Genomic DNA, 23,246 nt, shown 5'->3' with positions numbered 1-23,246 from the left:
ATAGTAGCTATTAGGGAGATAGTTTACATTGTTTCTTCATACTAAGTCTTCGAAATCGGGTGTGTGTTTCATACTTATCGCACATCTCAGTTCAGGTGTTTAAGTGTCCATAGTTCAAATGAAATGAAACACAAAAAAATAAAGTTGTGTTTGATGGGAAAATATTTTACACTGCTTCAGTTTTTAAATGTAAATTAACATAAATTCAGTTCCTCAGTCGCATCAGGCGCACTTCTGGTGTGGCTGGTGGCTGCCCTACTGGACAGTGCATATAAAATATTTATTTTGATATAGAATCCCTTGTCAGGTCTGGGTGACATTGATGGTCCGGGCACTGTACCGTGTTGTCCCTGGGGCTTCGCGTGCCCTGCCTCTGAGGCTCCTGGTTGGGTGACTGGTCTGCCACGGCTCTCCCACACCTCAGGGGCCTCATCCTGGTGTGTAGCACCTGGCCCTCTGATGAGCTGCGGATCGTGACTTCCAGTCTTCCTTCCCCAGCAGTCCCTGGGGATCCCGAGCCCCGCAATGGTCTACAGGATGGGTCTTTCTTTCTTTTTTTTAATGTATTTTTTTAGAAAGGTAGCTAAATTTTTTATTTATTTATTTATTTTTGGCTGTGTTGGGTCTTCGTTTCTGTGCAGTGCAAGGGCTTTCTCCAGTTGCGGCGAGCGGGGGCCACTCTTCATCGCGGTGTGCGGGCCTCTCACTGTAGCAGCTTCTCTTGTTGCGGAGCACAGGCTCCAGACGTTGTGGCTCACGGGCCCAGCCTGTCCACGGCATGTGGGATCTTCCCGGACCGGGGCATGAACCCACGTCCCCTGCATTGGCAGGCGAACCCTTAACCACTGCACCACCAGGGAAGCCCTTTCTTTAATATTTTTAATTAAAAAATTTCGGCTGCATCGGGTCTTAGTTGCAGTACCCGGGATCGTTGTTGCGGCATGCCTGTGGGATCTAGTTCCCCGACCAGGGATCGAACCTGGGCCCCCTGCACTGGGAGCATGGAGTCTTACCCACTGGACCACCAGGGAAGTCCCTACAGGATGTGCCTTTGCAGTGGAAACGGGCACAAATGCCACCTGGGCCCTGGGGGCCTGGACACAGCTCTCTGGGCCCACATTCTAACACAGGATTCCCCTGCCCCCATACTAAGTTCTAGAATTTGTGATCTCATGAGCTGAGTGAGGGCAAGGACTAGGGTGCTTCTTGGTTCATGGCTCTGTTACCAGCCAGTCCCCCTCAGAGGAGAGAGTCGGTACCTATGGAAAGAACAATCGCATCAGTGAATGAAGGATGCCCTTGGGTATGCCACCTGGTTTGCCTCCTGCTTCTTCCCAGATTCGTCTCCATCCCCCTCGCCCAAGTTCCACCTGCTCTCAGCCTCTCACCTCTCTGGTCTTTGCTCAGGCTGTCCCCTCAGCCTAGAATGCCTTCCTCTTCCTGTCACCTGTTAAAATCCAAGCCACCCTTTCTGCTCCCCCTTTCTCCTCCACCTGCCCAGGAAGCTTTGCCTGGCGCTTCCTGCACCTTCTGTCTCCCCCTCTTGGCACTCCCTCTCCTTGCCCGTCCTGTACGCCATCATTACATGCACCTCCGCCTCATATGAGGATCACGTGTGTATGTCTTGCCTCCCGCACATTCCAGGCAGACATTTAGGGAGCACCTACCTCTGTGTGCCAGCACTTCGTGTGCCAGCACGTGAAATAATTCCTGTGTACAGCTCCCGACAGCCTCAGGGGAGGTGCTGTTCTTACCCTTTGTTACAGGTGAGGAAGCTGAGGCTCCATGTGCCTGAATAAGGACAGGCCAAGGGCACAGTCAGTAAAGGATGGCGGCCAGGCTCTTAGCCATACACAGGGACAGTCTCCCACCCCACCGCGCAGTGACCCCCTTGAGGACAGAGCTGTGCCGCGTTCATCTCTGCACTTCCCTCCCCCAGCCCTGTGCCACCGTGGTGGGAGAGCCAGGGAGGGGCCCTAAGTCTGTGAGTCAGGAGGCAGCCCTGCAGCCCCGGGCCTGGCCCCAAGCCTGGCTGAGCTTGGCCAGCTGAGCCCTGGGCTGTGTCCTCCCACACAGGGCGTCACCGAGGGCTACAACGGCACCATCTTTGCCTACGGCCAGACAGGCAGCGGGAAGTCCTTCACCATGCAGGGCCTGCCTGACCCACCCTGCCAAAGAGGCATCATCCCTAGGGCCTTCGAGCACATTTTCGAGAGCGTCCAGGTACGGGCCTGGGGGATGGAAGGGGCAGGGTTGGGCTCCCCAGGCGTTACCGTGAATGATCCCAGAGCACTTTTGACCTGGGCAGCGGTTGTGGGATACGGTCAGAGCGGCCTTGACGCGGCACAGATGAGCAGACAGGCGCAGGCTCTGGTTTCTGAAGAGGTGATGGGAGAACTTAAAGCTGAGAAAATTCGACCTGCTGTGTTTTCCTCCTGCCATTTTTGGATTTTAACATTTCGTATAACACTTCACATGGATATGATGACCCAGAGTGCTGGCCCAAGAAATGGCTGTAAACAATCATAGCTTCCTTTTTTAATTGAGCAGCTGCTACAGGCCAAGCATTGTGCAAAGCCCTTTGCATAATTATCTCACTACCACCCTGGCCCAGGAGGTAGCTGTTATCCTCATTTTTGAGATGGGGAAGCCAAGGCTTGGAGCCCTTATGGGCTGGGCCCAGACCAGTTATCCCAGTGTCCAGGCTGCAGGTGAGACGTGCCCTGCTGACCACTCATGAATGCGCAGAGATTCCTGCATCTGGGAAATGGCAGAGCAGGGACGAGTCAGCTGCAGAGCCCACTGTACTACACCTGGGACTCATTTTGATGACCCACAGGAACATCAGGCAACTGGAAGAACTGCCAGGGATTAGCCCAGGGCCAGTGCTTGGTCCAGGCCTTCCCCGTGGCCTTGGTCTCTCTACCTGAACAGTGGGGAGGCCTCTCCCATTTCCTTTCCCATGAGGCTTGTAGAGAGAGCATGGGTCCATGGCAGTAGGAAAATGATGCCCCTCTGAGAAGCCGGAGAGGAGGGGAGAGCTGGCCAGGCAGGCAGGGTCAGGTGAGGTTGGGGACACCTCCTGCCATGATGTCCTTTTGTGATGTCCAGGCAGCGGGTGCTCAGGTATCTTTGCTCTCCCTGCAGTGTGCAGAGAACACCAAGTTCCTGGTCCGGGCCTCCTACCTGGAGATCTACAATGAAGACGTCCGTGACCTGCTGGGTACTGACACCAAGCAGAAGCTGGAGGTGGGTGCAGCCCCGGCAGAGGTGTGTGGGGGCAGCTAGAGGGGGAGGTTGGCATTGGGGGTGCTCCCTCAGAAATATGGGGAAGGGTCCTGAGGACACAGGCGCTGGTTCAGACTAGAATGGGGAGTTTTGAACTTGAATTTTGGAGTAGTCTCAGAGTCTGTGAGGCAGGGGAGGGGTTACTGGGCCTACCCGCACCGCGCAAGGGGAGGGGAGGCCTTCTCTGGGGCAGTGCCACTTACATCTGTTGAAATAGATGGAATTTGGTGACGGATTTCATTTGAAAAAAGGGTTCCACTTCTAAAAAATTATTTTGAAAAATTCTAAGGGACTTTCAAGCTTAAAAGGTAATAGTGATCATTTTTTGAGCACTTACTGTTTACTCACTGCTTTAGGCATGTTATCCCATTTAATACTCCCAGTCACCTCGTTAGGTAGATACAGGTTTCCCCCACTATCAGAAAGCAGAGCGAGTGTTTTGTAAAAGCTGAAATGGCATAAAGGGAAGAGTATCCCCTGCTTTCCAAAATCTTGATTCCACTTTGCTTTTATGAAAGACTGACATTAGTACGATAAAGGCTTTTTTGGTAAAAGTGAAAATCGGATTTCTTTCCGACTTGAACTCAGAGAAAGTTGGGGATACCCATATTATTATCCTCAGTTTACCGACGTGGGAAGGGAGGTTTACAGAGGGTAATTAACGTGCCCAAGCTTCAACTGCAGGGAGCTGGGCCAAACCTGGAGTTGAGCCCAGATCCGTGTGACATCAGGTTCCTGCATCGCAAACATGCGATGGGCTCAGATTCTGGGACCTTGTCCCCCTCTGAAAGGGGTCTGGTGTGGAGGTGTCCAAAGATCGATGATATGACCTCAGAATGTTGTTGTGAGGATTGAAGAGGGTAACAAGGGTGAGCTGCTGAGCAGAGGGTCAGCGCATAGTAGGGGCTCGACGTGTGAGCTCTTTCGTGCCATTGGGATTCCGAGAAAGGATGAGGAATATGACCTGGGGGTTGCAAAATGGACTCAAGACAGAAAAAACTAGGGCTGGCCCAACTGGTCACTGAGCATTGCTCACCTCGTCAATTGTCCTCAGTCTCCTGAAAGGCTAGAATCGGAATGAAAGGACATCATTTCCCAGCTGGGTGAAGCAGAATTAGATGCTTTGAGGGCTCTATCAAGATAGACAGAATGGGGCTTCCCTGGTGGCGCAGTGGTTGAGAGTCCGCCTGACGATGCTGGGGACACGGGTTTGTGCCCCGGTCCGGGAGGATCCCACATGCTGCAGAGCGGCTGGGCCCGTGAGCCATGGCCGCTGAGCCTGCGCGTCCAGAGCCTGTGCTCTGCAACGGGAGAGGCCACAACAGTGAGATGCCCGCGTACCGCAAAAAAAAAAAAAAAAAAAAGATAGGCACAACATGGCTGACCCTTTGGGGAGCCCAGCGAGGTCAAGTGACCTGCCAGAACTGGACAGCCAGGTGGTGGCGAGGCTGGACCAGGTCCGGGACCTTTGGGCAAGGCTTGCTTATGTCTCCCCTCTGGGACTCTCCGAATCCTGGATGGGCCAGGTCAAGTCCAAGGAGGAGGGACTTCCCCGGTGGTTCAGTGGTTAAGACTCCTCACTCCCAATGCGGGGGGCCTGGGTTCCATCCCTGGTCAGGGAACTAAGATCCCGCATGCTGCACGGCGTGGCCAAAAAATAAAAGTCCAAGGAGGAGCCCAATGAGGGGAGACTGACCCAGATCTGTGGCCAGCGTGCTGGTGGCTGCCCCCAGACTCTGGGGCTTCTTATCTGACCAAGAAACCAATGCCCGCCTCCAGGCCCCCCACAAGAGGCCCACAACCAGCGGTGGAGGTTGAACTACCTCCTTCAGAGTCAGAATGCCTGAGCTGGGGGATGTCAGTCATTAATGAGCATCAGTCCTGGGAGGTTGCTATGGAGATTCCCATTCTGCAGATGAGGAAAGGAGGCTGGGAAAGAGGAGGTGACTTGCCTGTGGCCACTAGGTTAGGAAGCCACAGAGTCAGGGTTGGACATTTTCCGTGGCCCAACTGCCTAAATCTCCCCAGGGAACAGGCCTTGACAGCCACGGGAGGGGGCGCAGAACCAGATAAAGGGGCTGCTGCCGATGCCCCCCAGTCTTCCAGACCCTCACTGACCTCTAGATTGGACAGGACGTTGGGATCACCTGGGTCCCGTCCCACCCCATCCATGTGGGGCAGGGCTGTTTCCCTGCTCAGATCCAGAGCCCCCCACTTGCCCCTAGGCCCTCCAGTTGTCCTGGCTTCATTTGGAGGGACTGTGGGTGCCTCTCTGTCCTGCAACCATTGTATGGCCCAACTGAACACATCCGACCCCAGGGAGCAGCCGTTTTGAAAAAAAACTTGCTTGTGCTGGCCAGATAGTGGGAAAATCCTTAAAATTTTGAGCCAGAAAGACCCTTGGAGAGCTTCTAAGTCCAGTCCTTTTATGGTACAGATGAGGAAGCTGAGTCCCAGGGAGGGGAAGGGACTTGGCCAAGGTCACACAGCAAATTACTAGTAATGGCGCTAATACCAGAATATGTGGGATCTGAGTCGTCAGGTGCTTTCCTCCCAGACTCTTCCGGGTGGGAAGTATAGGAAACCCGGGGGGCAGTGAGAAGCGAGTAGTGGGGTTCCATGTGTGGGAGGAACATTCATTAATTGAGTCATTCATTCAACAGAGACTTACTGGGAAGACCCTGGAGGTCAGGCCACAGACTACAGCAGGTCCACAGGGGTGTGAACTCCCCCCACCCCCAGTCCCCGTCCAGACCAGGACTGGCCCCCAGCCCCCTCCTCCTCACCTCCTCGCAGACACAGCAGTGCCCTGCCCTTTCTACACAGGCACCTCCAGCCACCCAGCTGGGGTCTTTCCACTGTCTTCTCTCTCCTGGAGCTGGAGCAGCTGAGTCATAACTCAGCCCCCAGACGGGGACATGGGGACGGGAGCAAGGCACAGGGAGTTGCTCCTGCTTGTCGGCCCCGAAAGGCCAGCCTGCAGCATCGGGGCCCCTGCCAGCCCCCTCCACTTCCTCCCTATCATGGACCCTAGGATGGGTTCGGTTACCCAGGCCCTGCGGGCCCAAGGGCTGGCAGCTGCCTGTACGTGGCCCAGCTGGACCACAGGCCTCAGGCTTGGTGAGCCAGGCTGCCTGAGGATGAGGGCCGCCAGTGACAGATGTGCTCAGAGACATTGCCCATGGGTGCCTGGAGCTCTCTCAGAGCAGGGACAGCTGGGTTCTGTATAACCCTCACAACAGCCTTAGGAGGAGCTGCTGTTCAAGAACTAGCCCAAGGGCACAGTCAGTAAAGGGTGGAGATGGAGTTTGCACCCAGGTGGCCAGGCTCCACAGCACAGCCCACGGCCTGGTAATTCTTCTAATGAGAGTGGTTAGATCAGCGAGGGCCAGCAAGGGATTTGGGGAAGCCGATTACACCCCCTCCCCCAACACTACGAACCACCATCACGGAACCCAGCTCAGTGCTGGGTGGCGGAGGTGGGGCCCTCAGGGGCCTTTCCAGTTGGTTCCCGCAGCCGGCGTCGGGCCAGTGGCAGGACCCCGCACCTCCATGGGGGCGTTTCCCGGCCGGCTGTGGTCCCGTCCTGCATGCGCGCCGCTCCCCCGCACTCGGCCGCATCCCAGCTGGTTGCCATGGCGACCGCGCTCCGCCTGGCATCCGGGAGGAACAGTTACCAAGGAATGCGGGGCGGGGCTGGCGCCTGACACTCGGGAGGTGGGTGGAGGCCGGAACAGCAGGGGAGGGGTGGAGGGATCCAGAAGGTCGGGAGGTGAGGGGGCGAGCCCTCCTGGGCCTAAAAATAGGGTGGGTGGGAGACCCCTACATTAGGTGTTGCCTCCCCTGACCTCCTTTCCTGCTCGTGAGGTTGCTCAGGCTGGAGAGGACGGCCTCATCCTCTTGGTATCTGTGCTCACCGAACCCCCTCCAGAAACCCCCACAGAGCTCCTTTCACATCCATTCTCTTTTCGATCCTCCCAAAAGTCTTGTGGAAATAGGATTCATCATCCTCATTTTACAGATGAGGAAACCGAGGCCGAGAGAGGCAAAATGACTTCCCCAACTAGCAAGTCACAGAACCAGGTTTCTAACCCGAGTCTGTCTGACTGGATAGGAAACCGCGTTCTTCCTGAGGCCAGGAGCAGCCATCCGTCACCTGCGCCTAGCATGTACCAGGCAGGCGTCTAGCCTCTGAGAGTGTGGCAGTGACCAAAGCAGGCACACAGCATCCCAGGCTACCATCAAGCCCTGCTCTGTTTGCAGGCTCTCCTGCTCCTGTCCTTTGAGCTCCGTCCTCACAGCCACCTTCTAGGTCAAGGTCAGCCCTTTGTCATATCAAACTTCAGTTACTCCAGGATGCTGCAGCCTCTCTCCAAGCCCTGCCTCTGGAGTCTTCCACTGCCAGTGACCCCAGTGCTGCCCTGCCACTAATAGCTGTGTGACCTTCAGAAAGCCACTTAACCTTTCTTTGCCTCCGTCGCTTATCTGTTCCGTGAAACCCAGTCCTTCGGTCTGGGTCTGGCTCTTTCTCCGGACTTGGGGAGATAGGGCAAGCCTGTGCTTGCCCCCCTCTGCCCCCCGCCCTGCTCTGCAGCAGGGGCCCAGCCCTACCTGGGACCCTGAAGCTGCCCCGGGGCAAAGCATCTGAGCCTACTCTGGCTCAGACCAGCGGACAGATGACTTCTGTCCTAATTCATTCTGCTCTTCCCAGAGTGGTTTTATTTCCTCTCACATTGCTTTTCACAGCTCTGTGTCAGCAACAAAACAGCTCAGCTGCCTGGAGAGCAAGCACGCAGCAGTCAGATAAATTGATTTACTCGCTGCCATCGTGCTGAGGGCTGGGGGCCAGTGGGAGTTCTGGGCGGCAAATGGCCCTTCACCCGCCATGATCCAAGGGTCTGGGAACATTCTTGTTGCCGTGGAGCCGCGGCAGGGAGGCGAGCAGAAGCCACGTTGGCAGGTCAGGGGAGAAGCACTCAGAGCCCTTGGGTGAATGACTACAGACAGGGTCGGCCCCCGGGAGCTGAAGCCCCAGACCAGAAGCCGCCTTCACAACCACAGCACTAACAACAACAGTGAGACCGCGGCTGCCATTTATGGAGCAGTAACCATGTGCCAGGCATCGTGCCATGCGTTGTACGAGCCTTAGTTTACAGAATCCTCACCACCTCCCTAAGGGATAGGTAGCTTGTACCCATTTTACAGATGTGGAAACGGAGGCTCAGAGAGATGATGTCACTGACCCAAGGTCCCACAACAAGGGAGAGGCGGGGGTGGGTTTGAGGCTGGTTCTACCTAGGACAAACCCCCAACCTGTGACAGGGAATCCGAGGTGCCAACCCGCCCTGCAGGAGGGCAGAGGTGGTGGGAGCTGGGCCCTTCCCTCAGGTTCCCCGGGGAGCCCTGACCCGTGCCTCTTGCCCGCAGCTGAAGGAGCACTCGGAGAAGGGGGTGTACGTGAAGGGGCTCTCCATGCACACGGTGCACAGTGTGGCCCAGTGCGAGCGCGTCATGGAGACGGGCTGGAAGAACCGCTCGGTTGGCTACACGCTGATGAACAAGGACTCTTCCCGCTCCCACTCCATCTTCACCATCAGCATCGAGATCTACGCGGTGGGTATGTGGGGCCGGGCGGGGGCGGAGGGGGCCGGACCACCAAGCCGGGTGCCTGCTCCTAGTAGCCCAGACCCTTCACCACTCGGAGCCTCGAGGGCCGCAACTGGGAAGAGATGCTGGGGTTGCCTGGAGGAAACACAAGAGGACTGTCCCTGTGCCAGGACCCACGTTTCCAGGATAAACAGCATCATCAACAACAACAGTAATAATACTGGTAGCTACCACTGAGCACTTTCTACGTGCCATGCAATGTATTTGCATTAGCTCATTTGCTCCTTCCAACAACCCCATGAGGTGGATACTCATATCATCCCTATTTTACAGATGAGTGAGGAAATCGCGGTCACACAACTAGAAGGTCTTCGAGCTGGGCCTCTATCCCAGGGGTCTGCCCCCAGAGTGTGTGCCACCCAGAACTTTAGGATTCTCCTCTTTCTTTTTTTTTTTTTTTTTTTCGGTACGGGGGCCTCTCACTGTTGTGGCCTCTCCCGTTGCGGAGCACAGGCTCCGGACGCGCAGGCTCAGCGGCCATGGCTCACGGGCCCAGCCGCTCCGCGGCATGTGGGATCTTCCCGGACCGGGGCACAAACCCGTGTCCCCTACATCGGCAGGCGGACTCTCAACCACTGCGCCACCAGGGAAGCCCTCTCCTCTTTCTTTAGCATTCTCTACTCCAAAGCCATCTCACTCTTTCTTTATTTCTGGAAGAGCTACTGAGAAAGAGAAGAAGAAGGAAAGGAACTCGTTTATTTCAGGCCACCTATAGACGCTGTGCTGAGTCCTTTACACACCTCATTCTATTTAAAGCCCACAACAGTCCTAAATGCAGGCATTATAATTCCCATTAACAGATGAGGAAACGGAGGCTCTGAGAGGTCAAGTGACCTGCTTGTTCAAGGTCTTACTTAAGTGCTTCAAGGTACCGCTTAACTGCTAAGTGGTAGAGCTGGGATTTGAACCCAGGTTTCTCTGACATCTGGGTTTTTCCCACTAACACTGCCATTGCCTCCAAGTTTGTGGTTCATCACAAACAGAACTCTGGAGAGCAGTGGGGCAGGAAGAAGCCTCAGCCCAACTAGGAGCATAATTGTGGAGAGATCCCAGCCCAAGGTCAAGGCCTGGGTTGACAGAACCCCCAGCAGCACACTGCCCACCTGTGTGGTGACCTGGCTCCAGGCCAACCCCCTGGTGCTGGCTGGGTCAGAGTCGCCCCCAGGGGTGATTATATGGGGAGAGCGGGTGGTGTGATCACATCCTGTAGGTGGTGATGCTGTAGGTGGGGGCAGGGACTAGGGCCTGAGAGGACAGATCAGGAGGGAGGAGGAGCGAGTGGCCCTGTGGGGTGCCTTTTGGTCTCTGCAGATGGGTTTGAAGGATGAGGCAGGCTGCCTGCAAACAGGCTTTTTAAAAATTTTAAAGATGTTTTTTATTTCCATTATAAAATAAGTTCAATAAAGATTTAGGAGTTAGAGAAAGGTAGGGGAAATTACTCATAAACACAACCGTTAACATTTAAGCATATGTTATTTTGATCCTTTTTTCCCCTGTGCAAATTTTAAACACACTTAAAATCTTCTGCTCTATATAAAGTTTCTTCCCCATGTTTCATTTCCCATGCCATCCCTAAGAATGTTCCCACGTAGTTCCTGCCATGTCTTCCTGACCATGGAAGGTGGCTGAAGGACCGCGCATCAGTCAGCACCCTCCTCTACCCGGCCCTCTACAAGCTCTTTTTTTTTTTTTTCTACAAGATCTTAATGCTGTTTCCGGTTTCTCAGTGTTGTAAATAATGCCATGCTGAACATCTTTGTGTACAAAGCCTTTTCTGCTTTTATTTATTTATTGTTAAAAATGTATTTATTTATTTATTTTTGGCTGCGTTGGGTCTTCCTTGCTGCACATGGGCTTTCTCTAGTTGCGGCGAGCGGGGTCTACTCTTCGTTGTGGTGCGCAGGCTTCTCATTGCAGTGGCTTCTCTTGCCGCAGAGCACAGGCTCTAGGCGCGGGCTTCAGTAGTTGTGGCTTGCAAGCTCTAGAGCACAGGCTCAGTAGTTGTGGTGCACAGTCTTAGTTGCTCCGTGGCATGTGGGATCTTCCTGGACCAGGGATCGAACCTGTGTCCCCTGCATTGGCAGGTGGATTCTTAACCACTCTGCCACCAGGGAAGTCCCCTTTTCTGCTTTTAGAGTCATTTCCTCAGATTAGATTCCCTGGAGCAGGCCTCCTGGGGCATGGGTACAAACCTGTTTAAGGCTCCCAGTACATTCTGCAAAGAGCTTTCCAAAAGAGCATTTCGAAGTCCCTCCTTCCTGCTGCTCCTTAAGAAAAAAATAGCCCAAAGAATCAAGCCCCTTGCATGTCCAAGCTTCCACTGGATGCCAGCCAGACCTTTTTACTTCAGGTAGCTGTGCTCATGGGCAAAACCAGGCCAATTCTGGTTTCAACCAGCAGGAAACTAAGGAGGAAGCCCCTGCTCCTCCCCCCTATTTCACTTGGAACCGTTTACCATGTCCTCTGGTGACAGTAAGAATTATTAATAGTATCAAGAGCCGCAGGCTGTCATTTGAGGAGCACTTGCTGTGTGCCAGGCATGACCCCGAGCCCCTCACGCCCGTGCTCTCTGTGTAATCCTCACAACAGCCCTCAGGGGGGGGTCTTAGATTCCCATGTTACTAAGAGAAAGCCGAGGCTCAGAGTTAATTTCCCTGAGTTCCGCAGCTGCCGAGGGATAGAATCGAGACCGGATCCCTCAGGCTCTGCCTTCAAAACCTGTGCTCCAGGCCCCTACTCCCAGCCAGTGCCCGGCTCCCGTCACCCCCAGAACACGGGTCTGCCCTGCCAGCACAGCTGCGGTCACTGCAGAACTGGGCTCGTTCTCAGGGCAAACGAATCCCTGCTGTGTGCTGGGCCCTGTGTGGACTCCGTACAAGTGTGCTGTCCGTTTGCTCCTTCCAACAACCAACGCTGGTGGGGAGCTATCGTTAGTCTCATTTTGTTGATGTGAGATCTGAGGGTCAGAGAGGTGCGTGGCTTTGCCAAGGTCACACAGCAAGTAGGAGGCAAGACTTGGATGGGAACTGGGTCCAAGGCTCTCCAAAGCCGATGTTTTTTGCATTGAGGGATTCAGCTCCCTGGTGACCCAATCACATCCCCTCACTGCCTCCCACTGACCCCACCCCGCCCCGCCCCGCCGTTGCCTCACAAGGAATCTGTAAGAGCTGTCTCGATAGCCGTAAGAAATCCTGCAGCACTCAGAGAGCAGCCTGTGCCTCCCAGCCCCCGCTCCCTGGAGTCAGTTGGCCCTGGCTTCTGCTCTTGGAAGCTGTGTGACCTTAGGCATGTTAAATGCCCTTTCTGAGCTTCACTTTTCTCATCTGTAACGGCACAATCCTAGCACCCCCTTCATGGGGCTCCTGTGCAGCTGAAATGAGACCCTCGGTGGGTGGGGAGCACCCAGGTCTCCTTACCGTGGGGCTCACCCCAGGGCCCTCACCCCTCTGCCTGGTCTGTCTGCAGATGAGCGGGGCAAGGACCACCTCCGGGCAGGCAAGCTGAACCTGGTGGACCTGGCAGGCAGCGAGCGGCAGTCCAAGACGGGTGCCACGGGGGAGCGGCTCAAGGAGGCCACCAAGATCAACCTGTCGCTGTCGGCGCTGGGCAACGTCATCTCGGCCCTGGTGGACGGGCGCTGCAAACACATCCCCTACCGGGACTCGAAACTGACTCGGCTGCTGCAGGACTCGCTGGGCGGCAACACCAAGACACTGATGGTGGCCTGCCTGTCGCCCGCTGACAACAACTACGCTGAGACCCTCAGCACGCTGCGCTACGCCAACCGAGCCAAGAACATCAAGAACAAGCCTTGCATCAACGAGGACCCCAAGGATGCCCTCCTGCGCGAGTACCAGGAGGAGATCAAGAAGCTCAGGGCGATTCTGGCCCAGCAGATGAGCCCCAGCAACCTGTCAGGTGGGCGGCAGGGGGAGGGAGTGGAAGGGAGGGCCCGGGACGAAAAAGGCCCTCTCCCTTTGTCTTCCGGGGCATGGAAGCAATGTCCCACCTCCTCGCAACTTCACGTGAGCATAGAGTTTTGAACAGCCGGGGAGAGCCCTGGTTGGTGACGGCCTAGATGGTTTCTGCTCGCCGATGACCCAGCATGAGGCCTGTCTGCCTGGCCTGTCCCATCAGCTGGAGGCTCTGTCCGCCGTTCCTTGCCTCTAGGCTGCACATCCGTCCTCCCTCCTGTCTGCCTGCTGTCTCCATGGCAGCGGGGTGATGCTGTGCTGCTTAGCAGCTAGGTGACTCACCCTCCCCCGACGTCACACGCCCACTCCCAGTTAGGCACCTTGTGATGCCTGCTCTCACACCCAGGTGTTTGGCTGTCATCTGGCAGGTAGAAATCTATACCTGGAGCGTGGGCCTGCAGGGTCCTTGCAACCAAGGGACTCCAGAGTTTTCTTTATCTGAGAATCCCTTGGGAGAAGGGAGCACTAAAGAGACTGAGTCCATCTGTCCGTTCATCCACCTCCCCACCCACCTTCCTCTCTATCCATCCATTCTACACACCCATTGACCTACACCCAGGCATCCATCCATCCACCCAGGCATCCATCCATCTACCCATCCGTCCACCTGCCCACGCATCCATCCATCTACCCATCCATCCACCCATCCACTCAACCCACCTGTCCTCCCACCCACTCCATTGTTTATCCATCCACCCACCCATCCATCCTACTGCCCACATGTCCACCTACTCATTCACTCTGCCCTGTCATCCATCCTTTTATCTATCTTTCCTGTCACCCCGCCCCCATCCATTCATACCTGCTCTGTGTGTGGACCTGTGCTGGGCATGGGGACACAGAGGTGAGTCAGATCCAGGCTCTGCCGCGTGGGTATACCTGGTTTCCTGGGGGAGAAGGACACTCCAGCAGAGCGTCGTGTGCATCTGGCGCAGAGATCCGTACAGGGCACTGCAGGGCAGAAGGGAGTGTGTGGCCAAGGCTACCTGGGGGTAGGGTGTGGTCAGTCAGGGAAGGCTTCCCAGTGGAGAAGGGGTGATTGCACAGAGTCTTGGGGGATGAGAAGTCTCCTGTTAGACGGGATGAGAGTGGTCAGTCTGTGCAGAGATGCACAAAGCTCTAAGGTCTGTTTGGGGACCCACAGGTAGTTCTGCCGACTGCCTGGCGGCTCGGGTGGTGGGAGGTGGCTATGTAGGGGCTGGCCGGGCCTGGAGTGCAGAGGCCCTTGAACACCACTGTGAGGGGTTCCGCTTGGGCAATCTGCCTTCCTCCTCTTTCCCTCCTGCCCCACCCCTGACCCTGCTTAGCCCCCCCGATCAGTGAGGGGACGCTAGATGGAGGAATGGCGAGGGGCACCAGGAGGGAGTTGGGGCTGCTCTGCCGGTGGCTCCCCTGACCCAGCAGCTGACATGCCTGCAGACTTCCCATGGTTATCACGGCAGCCTTGGGGGGTAAGGGCTCTTAGCATCCCCTCTTCCTGGATCTGGAGCATGGAGCCCAGCAAGCTGAAATGGCGGAGGCAGGGCAGGCAGGGGGCTGAGATCAGGGCAGTAATACCGGTTCACGTCCTGGCTCCTCGGGGAAGCAACTTAGCCCCCCTGAGCCTCAGCGTTCTCATCTGTAAAGTGGAAGTAATGACAGCACCTGCCTTGTTATTGCTGTGGGGTGGTTGAGAGGATCGCACGAGATGATTCACGTGTGGGCTTAGCACGGAGCCTGGCACGTGAGGCTCAACAGACGGTACCGGATGCTTTAACGTTATAGTTGGGTCTTGAGACCAGGCAGGTGTGTCTGACTCAAAGCTCCAGGTGTTTCCAGCACAGGCACTTAACTGTTAGCGTTGCCCTCTCAGCCCTGGTTCTCCCTCTGGTCATTGGCATATTTCTCCCTCCCCACTTTCAGCAGAACTGGAAACATTGGTCTGTTTTCACTGGCCCTCCGTGCTCTGCTCTCCCGCCCCTAGTCCAGGCAGGCCCTGCGCCCCCATCCCACTGAAGCTGCCCTTGTCATGGATGCCCTCCTGGTTGTTAAATCCAGTGATCGGTCCTCAGGAGGCCTCAGCTGTCCTCTTAGCATCAGCTGACTCAGATGACCCCTTCCCTTCTCCTTGAAACCCTTGCTTCCTGGACGCCCTTTGTCCTAGTTCTCCTGCCTCTGCGGCCACTCCTTCTCAGCTCCCTTGTGTGAGTCTCTCCATCCCTAACCTCCTGATGTCAGGCTGTCCCAGGGCCGGTCCTCTAGCCTTTTCTCTCTCTACACTCCTAAGGTGGGCTCATCTGGTCTCATGTCTTTATTTTTTTATTATTATTAATTTTTATAAATTTATTTTATTTATTTTTGGCTGCATTGGGTCTTCGTTGCAGTGAGCGGGCTTCTCGCTGTGGTGGCTTCTCTTGTTGTGGGCTCTAGGCACGCCTAGGCGCTCTAGGCGCGTGGGCTTCAGTAGCTGTGGCAGGCGGGCTCAGTAGTTGTGGTTCGCGGGCTCTAGAGCACAGGCTCAGTAGTTGTGGCGTATGGGCTTAGTTGCTCCACGGCATGCGGGATCTTCCTGGACCAGGGCTCGAACCCGTGTCCCCTGCATTGGCAGGTGGATTCTTAACCACTGCGCCACCAGGGAAGCCCTGGTCTCACATCTTTAAACACCACCTCCGTGCTCATGATTCTCACAGCCTGGCTGTGTGATGCGTGTCCAGGTCTTAATTTATAAAGGTGACTGAGTGGTGACACAGAGAGGTCAATGTCATTGAAAGAAAGGGTAATGTTACTCAGTTACCCTGGAAATGAGAGGCACGCCATGCAGGGCCACAGGGGGAAGCACCAGTGTGGGTCAGGAGGCAGAGAGGAGCGAGGGACAGCCCGGGCCAGAGCCTTTATCGGGGTTTTGGTGGAAAGACACAGCCATGCAGGAAAAACAGCTCAGGACTGGCTAGCTTGAGTAAGCCCGACAGGATTGGGGCATAAGGGCTGTCCCTGCTTGCCTGGTCCTGGCCCCGGTTGACTTTGGGCAGGGGAAATACTGGCTGTGTGGGAGAGTTAGATAGAGGTGGGTGTGGACTCAGAATTGGTTGGTTTGCACATGAAAGGGTTGCTCCTCCGGACAAGCTGTTTACTCCCTCTAGGAATTGGCTGGCCCTGGGAGGGGCAGTCTCTTCCTGGCCATCAAGTCTCCCAGGATGTCAAAAACATCAGGAAGTAAAACCCAAACCTGATTGATAAACCATGTCGTCTGATTTCCAGACTTGGCCATCTGGCCATCTATCTAATTGTCATTCCAAACTTAACATATTGGACACTGAACTCTCAACCTTTCCCAGACCTGCTTGTCCTGCAGCTGTCCCCAGCCAGTGACACCGCTCTCCTTCCAGGTGTTCAAGCCAGAAACCTTGGGGTCACGCTGGGCTTCTCACTTTTGCTCAAACCTCAATCCAATCCAGCAGTAGATCCTGTTGTCTCTACCTTTAAAGCAGGTCCAGAATCTGTGCCATTGTCCCCCCAGTACATGCTCCACACAGCAACCAGGGAGCTCCTGTTCAAATACAAGTCCTTTCGCTGCCCTGCCCAAACCCTCCAATGGCCTGGTTTAACCCAGAGTTGAAGCTAAAGCCCTCGCCACGGCTTGCGAGTTTCCCTCTCTGACCTGCTCTGCTCTTCGCTCGTACTCTCCCTCGCTCACTCTGCTCCAGCCTCAGTGGCCTCCCGCCTGTTCCTGGAACAGCCACAGCCCCTGCCTGCCACAGGACCTTTGCACTCACCATTCTTTTCTGTCTGTCCCCAGGATCTCTGCCTGCCCCACTCCCTCACTTCCTTCAAATAACTGCTTTCCTCCCACCTTGTCTAAGAGGTCTTTCCTGTCCACACTATTAAAATTGCAGCCCTTCCCCCTGATCCTTATTTCTCAGCACCCTCCCTGCTTTCCTTCTCTTAGAAAATATTTCCTTGTTAACATGTTATGCATTTTGCTTACCTTTCTCCCCCAGTTGAAAACAACGTGTGTGTGGAGTCTTGTCTGTTTTGTTTAGTGCCAAACCCCCAGGCCCTGGAACATGTAGGTGCTCAAGAAATACTTGTTGGATGAGTATATGAGCATCTTACACAGAGACATGCTTGAAATAAGTGCAGTACTTTGAGTCTTTTTTGAATGAGCACGCAGTTGCCTTTTTATGGATTTTTGCTTAGTTCCTCCAAACCATGTGCACCTTGGCCTCAGCCCCTCATTTCTGCTTTTCTCCCAGCCCTGCTGAACAATCAGGTTCCCCCAAACCCCGTCCAGATTGAAGAGAAGCTGTTGCCCCCATCTGTGATCCAGCACAACACGGAGGCTGAGAAGCAGCTGATCCGGGAGGTGAGACCCTGGGCAGGTGGAGAGGGGCAGGCAGGTGGGGCCCAGCAGGAGACCGTCTCCAGAACGATACCATTTCCCCGCCACCATCACGTGGGGGTTGGTACTCCAGTCTCCCTTTGGAGCTCAGAAAGCTGAGGCTCAGAGAGGTGCCATGACCTGCCCAAGGTCACACAGCCAAGGAGAGTCTAAGCCGGGATTTGAACTCGGTTTCCTGACTCCAGAGTACAGTCCGTCCCCCGTCGGTGCCTCTGTGTGCAGAACAGAGAGGGCTGTGGGCGTCTGCAGGGCCGCCATCTCTCATCTGTGCTGCATGAAGAGCTGGCTGTGGATTGATGGCAATGGAGAGGGCATCCCTGGCAGTAGGGATGGCCAGTGCCTCGGTGAAGAGGCCAGGGCGGAAGGGCTCTGGGCTGAGAGCAGGCAGCCTGGGTGGGCCGTGGGGACCCCTGGGCACCCATTTGACTTGACCGGTGGATAAGTGGGGCGTTAGCCTCCCAGCAAAAGCTGTCACCTCGGGGCACCTGGGTCCTCCCACAACTGTGGCTTCCAGCACACTGGGACCCAGCAGGGTAGGTAGCACCCTGATTTACAGATGCGGAGCTGACCCCAGGGGCACTTACACAGCCAGACACGCAGCGCCTCCTACCCCTGGCTTAGGCTCTGTCCTGACTCCAGTCTCTGTTGATTTCCGGAGGTTCCTGCCATTAGAGGGCTGCATTCTGAGACCTGAGCATGTGGTGGGGTTTGACATTCGATGGTCCCTTTAAGTAGGGCACTGGCTTCTTCCTGGTGGAAAACCTAATGCCAGGGAAGGACAGCTCTGTGGAGACTGGGGCCTCGACGTGTCTGCAGCTGGGCTACTGCCACTCAGCTATGACCTCAGATGGGAGCAGCCCTGGGCAGGCTGCACGGGCCTGGGGCCCAGCCTCTGGAGGCAGACCGGGTAAGGCCTGGGGGAGTCTCAGTCCTGTGGGCTGGAGGGCTGGGAGGAACCGACCAAAGACCCCCCAAGTGCTGCCACGACAGGCGGAGGCGTTTACTATTTGGGGAGAGGCTCAACTGTAGCTCCTGGACGGCCCCATCCAGGCCCCGTCAAGGTTCTGGGAACTCAGCCGCTCATTCTGCCTTTTCCTCTGCTGCTCTGGGAGCTCCTGGGGCAGGGGCAGCGGCAGGCTAGCTCTGGGGCCCTGGGCCTGGCTCCCCAGGGCGGGGTGGGGAGGTCCCGGCAGGAGGGGACCTTTGGGGATGGCTGAGCACAAGCCCACAGGATGAGAGGCTGCGCTTCAGGGTGTGTTTTGGAATCTCATAGGGACAGGTGGACGTTGGTCACAAAGCAGTACGGGGAAGGGGGGCGTGGGGCAGGGGTGCTGACCTGGGGCTGGGATGGAAGCCTCCTCCCTGAGGAAGCCGGGTTGGGTGGGCGGGCATCCTGGCTGTGTGATATGCAGGGCGCTGTCGCCCCCTAGTGGTCATAAGGGAGAAGAACGCTGTTCTGGGCCGGCTGCTGGAGTAGCCAGTGATTGGAGGGTCCTTCTGCTCTGGGGATGGGGGTCACCTGCCTCCTCCTCAAGGGCAGCTTAGTGGACGCTGTGTCAGACCGCTGTCCCCTGGCGCTGCCACCACCAAGTCTATTTTATGGCCCTGGAGTTTCTTCTGCGAGCCATACTCAGAGGAAGAGTTGAGGGGGTCTGTCCTCCCTCCCGTTTGTTCTTTCACTTAAGACTCTCTGTGTGCCTAGACTGTGCTTTCCTTTCCATTCCTGAGCCAGTCAGGATGCTGAGGATGAGGGAGGGGGCCCCTGTGTGTAACAGAGGGTGCCGGGCCAGGAGTCGGCTCAGCCACGGGCTGCAGCTTTGACTCCGTGGGCTTCCGTCTCTAGCTGCACCAGGGGATTTGGACTAGAAGATTCCTAGGGCTCATCCAGCTTTTACATTCTGTGAGTCCAGTTCTTACAGGCTCTGTGCCCGGGCAGGTTGTTTAAGCTCTCCAAGCCTGTTTCCTCATCTCTAGAGTGGGTATAAGGCGGCTTTCCTGCTGCTGGAAGAGGCTGGGCTGTGTAACAGGTGCCAGCCGGGGCTCGGAGGTCTGGGTTTACCCCATTTAGTCATCAACAAGCATTTTCTGAGCACCTACTAGGCGCTGGGCGCTGGAGCCAGAGGCGCAGGTGGGCCCAAGGCAGAGTTTTATTGTTTTTAATATTGGAAGTAGCATGGGAATTCCCTGGCGGTCCAGTGGTTAGGATTCTGCTGCCAGGGCCTGGGTTGGATCCCTGGTTGGGGAACTAAGATCCCGCAAGCTACATGGTGTGGCAAAAAGAAAGGAAGTAGTAGAGCATGTTTTGTGGATTGTGGGGAATGATCTAGAACCGAGGGAGAAGTCCGAGGTATAGGAGGGAGGGGGACTGAAAGAGCAGAGTCCTCCTACGGGGGGTTCGGCTTTGGACGGTTTGTCCTCCGTCACAAGAGGACACAGAGCTTTAGGGCAGAGGAGGGTGAGGGAGTTCACCTCTGCCCTCTTCAGGGCTCTCTGTGGAGGACCAGACAGGAAATGGGGGGAGCGGAGGGTTTCGGAGAGAGGGAAGGTGGAAGGACTAGGAAAGGGTGGGACACCACTTAGAGCTCCTTCTGAGATTTGGGGTCACACATTTACAGGTGAGAAAGGAAGCCGGTGCTGCCGTGTGTGCGAGTGCGCAGGTCCGTGTGTGCGGGCCCATGTGTGCATCTCCAGCCAGGTCTTGCGGGGGTGTAGGTGCCACTGGGCCTAGGCCTGGGTGTAACTGGGGTCAGGGCTGTGCTGGAGGGAGTAGGGGCAGATGCTGAAGTGAGGGAGTCAGGGGTGCTTGCTGAGGGATGGATGTAGTGCTGGGCGCTGGGATCCCAGCTGGACGAGGAGGAAGGCGAGGGCGGGCGCAGGGGCAGGAGAAAGCAGGCGGGGCGTGGGCTGCAGGTCTCCATGAGGCCATCAGAGAGCTGCGTGGTTCTGGGCAAGTCTGGACCCTCCCTGGGTCTCAGTAACATTGCAGGTATTGCCCTGAGGCTCAATGCATCTCAACTGTGCTGCACAAACCGTTACATTAAAAATATATATTTGTTTACTTGGCTGCGCAGGATCTTCGCTGCCACGTGCGGGATCTTTAGTTGCAGCACGTGGGCTCTTTAGTTGCGGCATGAGGGATCTAGTTCCCTAACCAGGGATCGAACCCAGGCCCCCTGCATTGGGAGCGCAGAGTCTTAACCACCAGACTAGCAGGGAAGTCCCAGAAAACGTTAAATTCTAATGGTGGTCAGTCTCCTCTTCCACCCCGAGAGCCCAGGTCTTGCCGTCTGTGCTGTTGTAGGAGTCTGTGCTGGTTCTGTACTTCCTGGGGGATCTGCAGGGGTGGGCGTGTGCAGGGGCTCTCCCATCTTTAACCCCGTCCCGCCCCTCTGGCTTACTGCCGCTGCAGGCCCCTCTGTCAGGAGCAGCTCCAGAAGACAGCGGGTCACAGACGAACATTAGTTCATAAAGGCCCGGCCCTCCCTGTGGGGGACGCATATCAGACACCTGAACAGCCTGCCTAGCAGTTCTGCTTCACGCACTTGCTGATTCAGCGGCGATTCCCCGAGTCCCTCCTCTCTGCTAGGCACCGAGGCTGCAAGATGGGAGGATGCGTGTTCTCTGGTGGGGAAGCTGGACGGTTAATCTATAGTCAAATAAATGCAGAGAATGATGGAACTTATGATCCAGGCTAAGAAGAAATAAGCGAAGTGACAGCGGTGGTGGTGATCTTCTGAGAGGGTAACCAGGGAAGGCCTCTCTGGGAGGTTGTTACCAAGCCGAGGCCTGAAGGGACGAACTTGCCAGGGAGTGAGGGCAAAGGCCCTGAGGCTGGCGGGGTGGGGGGCATGGGGGGGAGTGGGCGTGTCTAGGAGTGGAAAGCGCCTGGCGTGCCCAAGAGTGGCAAAGATGGAGTGGGCTGTCCAGATCACTGCGGACTGGAGGTCAAGTTGAGGAGGTTAGATTTTTATCCTCCAACACGGGAAGCCATTGAAACATGATCTATGGATGCGTAGCTGCCACGTGGAGAAAGGTTTGGAGCAAGAGTGGAGGTGGGGAACCAGGTCAGACGAGAGCTGGTGGTGATGGCAAAGATGGAGAGAGAAGCAGATGCATACAAATACATTTCGTCTTCGATGGCTTGAGGACTATTTGGTTAAAACATATTTGTTGATGCAGAAAGGTGTTCATGATCTGCTGCTTTGTGGAAAACATAGATTACAGACAGGTAGGCATACTACTAGCCCGTTAAAAATGTATAGAGAAAAGTGCAGAAGGGTCTTCACCAGCCAGGAATCATCCTAGTGCTGAGGAGGAATTTTAATTTTGTTCTTTTGGCTTATTTGTGTTTTCCGGATTGTTTGAATGACAAAAGAGGATTACTGAAAGCTGCGTTTTGAAGTGGCGATAAATGCTGCCCCTCTTGTTATTCCCCCGCCTCTGCCAGGAGTACGAAGAGCGCCTGGCCCGGCTGAGGGCCGACTATGAGGCAGAGCAGGAGTCCAGGGCCCGGCTGGAGGAGGACATCACTGCCATGCGCAACTCGTACGATGTGAAGCTGTCCGCACTGGAGGAGAACCTGCGCAAGGAGACAGGTGGGCCCCCGCCCCCCAAAGCTGTCGGGAGGGAGGCCAGCCTGCTCTCCTCCTCACCCCTCTGACTGACATTATAGAGCACTTCCCATGCACCAGGCTCAGTTCTATTTAGTCCTCACAACAGCCCAGCAAGGCAGGCACCACAGTCACCCTCACTTTGTAGATGAGGAAACTGGGGCCCAGAGAGGGTAAGTAACTTGCCCATGGTCACACAGCTGGTAAAGTGGAGCCAGGACTTGAACCCAGCAGTCTGATTCCAGAGCCAGTATTCTTACCCACAGCACTGCCTCGTGATGCCTTGGCCACAGGCTGGATCGCCTCCCAAGGTTGACTTAGAGCTGTAACATATCACCCATGTTTTATGGATAAATCCTTTCCCACAGTTTCTACATTTTCTACAGTCTCTTTTCACATTTGAGACCATTTGTTACCAAAGCAACCACATCCCCAAATAAGCATTTAATCATTAGCAAGAACTTTTACCTTCCTGGAAATTTTTATCTTCTATTTGACATTCTAGAACGTTCCATCCCACCACTATCTTTCAGACACCTGTGCTGCCAGGCAGCCCAAGACTTCCTAATGCTCAAATACTGTACTCAATTACTATAACATCCACCTCGTAATGATGACAACATGTTCATATCATTGGTACCGTTTATTGGGCATTGCGTGTGCCAGGTACTGGGTAGGTAGGTGCTTCTCCCGAACGCCCTCAGTGAGTTGGGACTCACCGCATCCTCACAACGCAGGTGTGCAGACTCAGGCTTGGAGAGGTTCAGGCCATGAGCTAGGGAGTGGATGTCTCAGCGAAGGGGACATCAGGACTCTCTCAGGGGAGCCCAGGACACGGTGACAAAGAAGAGGTTGGGATGTAAAGGAGCTGGTCTACTGCCCATGAGCTGGGAGCAGAAGGCCTGTGCGATCATCTCCCATCCCAGATGGCGGGGAGATGCCCCTCTTGGTGTAGACCTGGAAGAAGAGGGAAGGGCAGATTCTAGCACTTTCTGTCCTTGGGAGTGTTCCCTCCATCCTCTTTGAATATCAGGCCTCCAAGGGATTTTATTTGGTCTCGCTAATATCCATCCACAGCATTCATTATATCCCACGGCTCTAGCTTATCCTGTGGACAAGGGCCCTGAGACCCCGGCGAGGCCCCTGAGGGTCTTGGGTGTGGAACCTGCTGATTGGGGGCTCTCTGCCTTGGAGACAATAATACCTGCAGGGAAGTCAGTTTATGTATTAAGAGCAGACCCAAGGCGGAGTGGTAAGAGCCCAGCATATAATGGCCGGCTGGGGAGGCCAGAGAATGGAAAGATCATGGAGCTGGTCAGGGAAGGCTTC

At 55.5% G+C, this 23,246-nt stretch overlaps 1 protein-coding gene across 2 annotated transcripts in view; it reads left to right on the top strand.

The window, feature by feature from the left end:
• KIF17 (kinesin family member 17) overlaps positions 1-23,246 on the top strand; it is a 48,340-nt gene that overhangs the window by 3,966 nt on the left and 21,128 nt on the right. For both annotated transcript variants that reach the window (XM_059995900.1, XM_059995819.1), the window contains exons 2-7: positions 2,077-2,223; positions 3,148-3,249; positions 8,716-8,905; positions 12,421-12,873; positions 17,162-17,271; positions 21,755-21,902. In XM_059995900.1, coding sequence (XP_059851883.1) covers positions 2,077-2,223; positions 3,148-3,249; positions 8,716-8,905; positions 12,421-12,873; positions 17,162-17,271; positions 21,755-21,902 — 1,150 coding nt within the window. The remainder of the gene's footprint in view (positions 1-2,076; positions 2,224-3,147; positions 3,250-8,715; positions 8,906-12,420; positions 12,874-17,161; positions 17,272-21,754; positions 21,903-23,246) is intronic.

Source organism: Delphinus delphis, chromosome 1 (genome assembly GCF_949987515.2).
Source record: "Delphinus delphis chromosome 1, mDelDel1.2, whole genome shotgun sequence".
Lineage (NCBI taxonomy): Eukaryota > Metazoa > Chordata > Mammalia > Artiodactyla > Delphinidae > Delphinus > Delphinus delphis.
The sequence above is the reverse complement of the archived record's forward strand: the minus strand, read 5'-3'. Positions and strand labels throughout refer to the sequence as shown.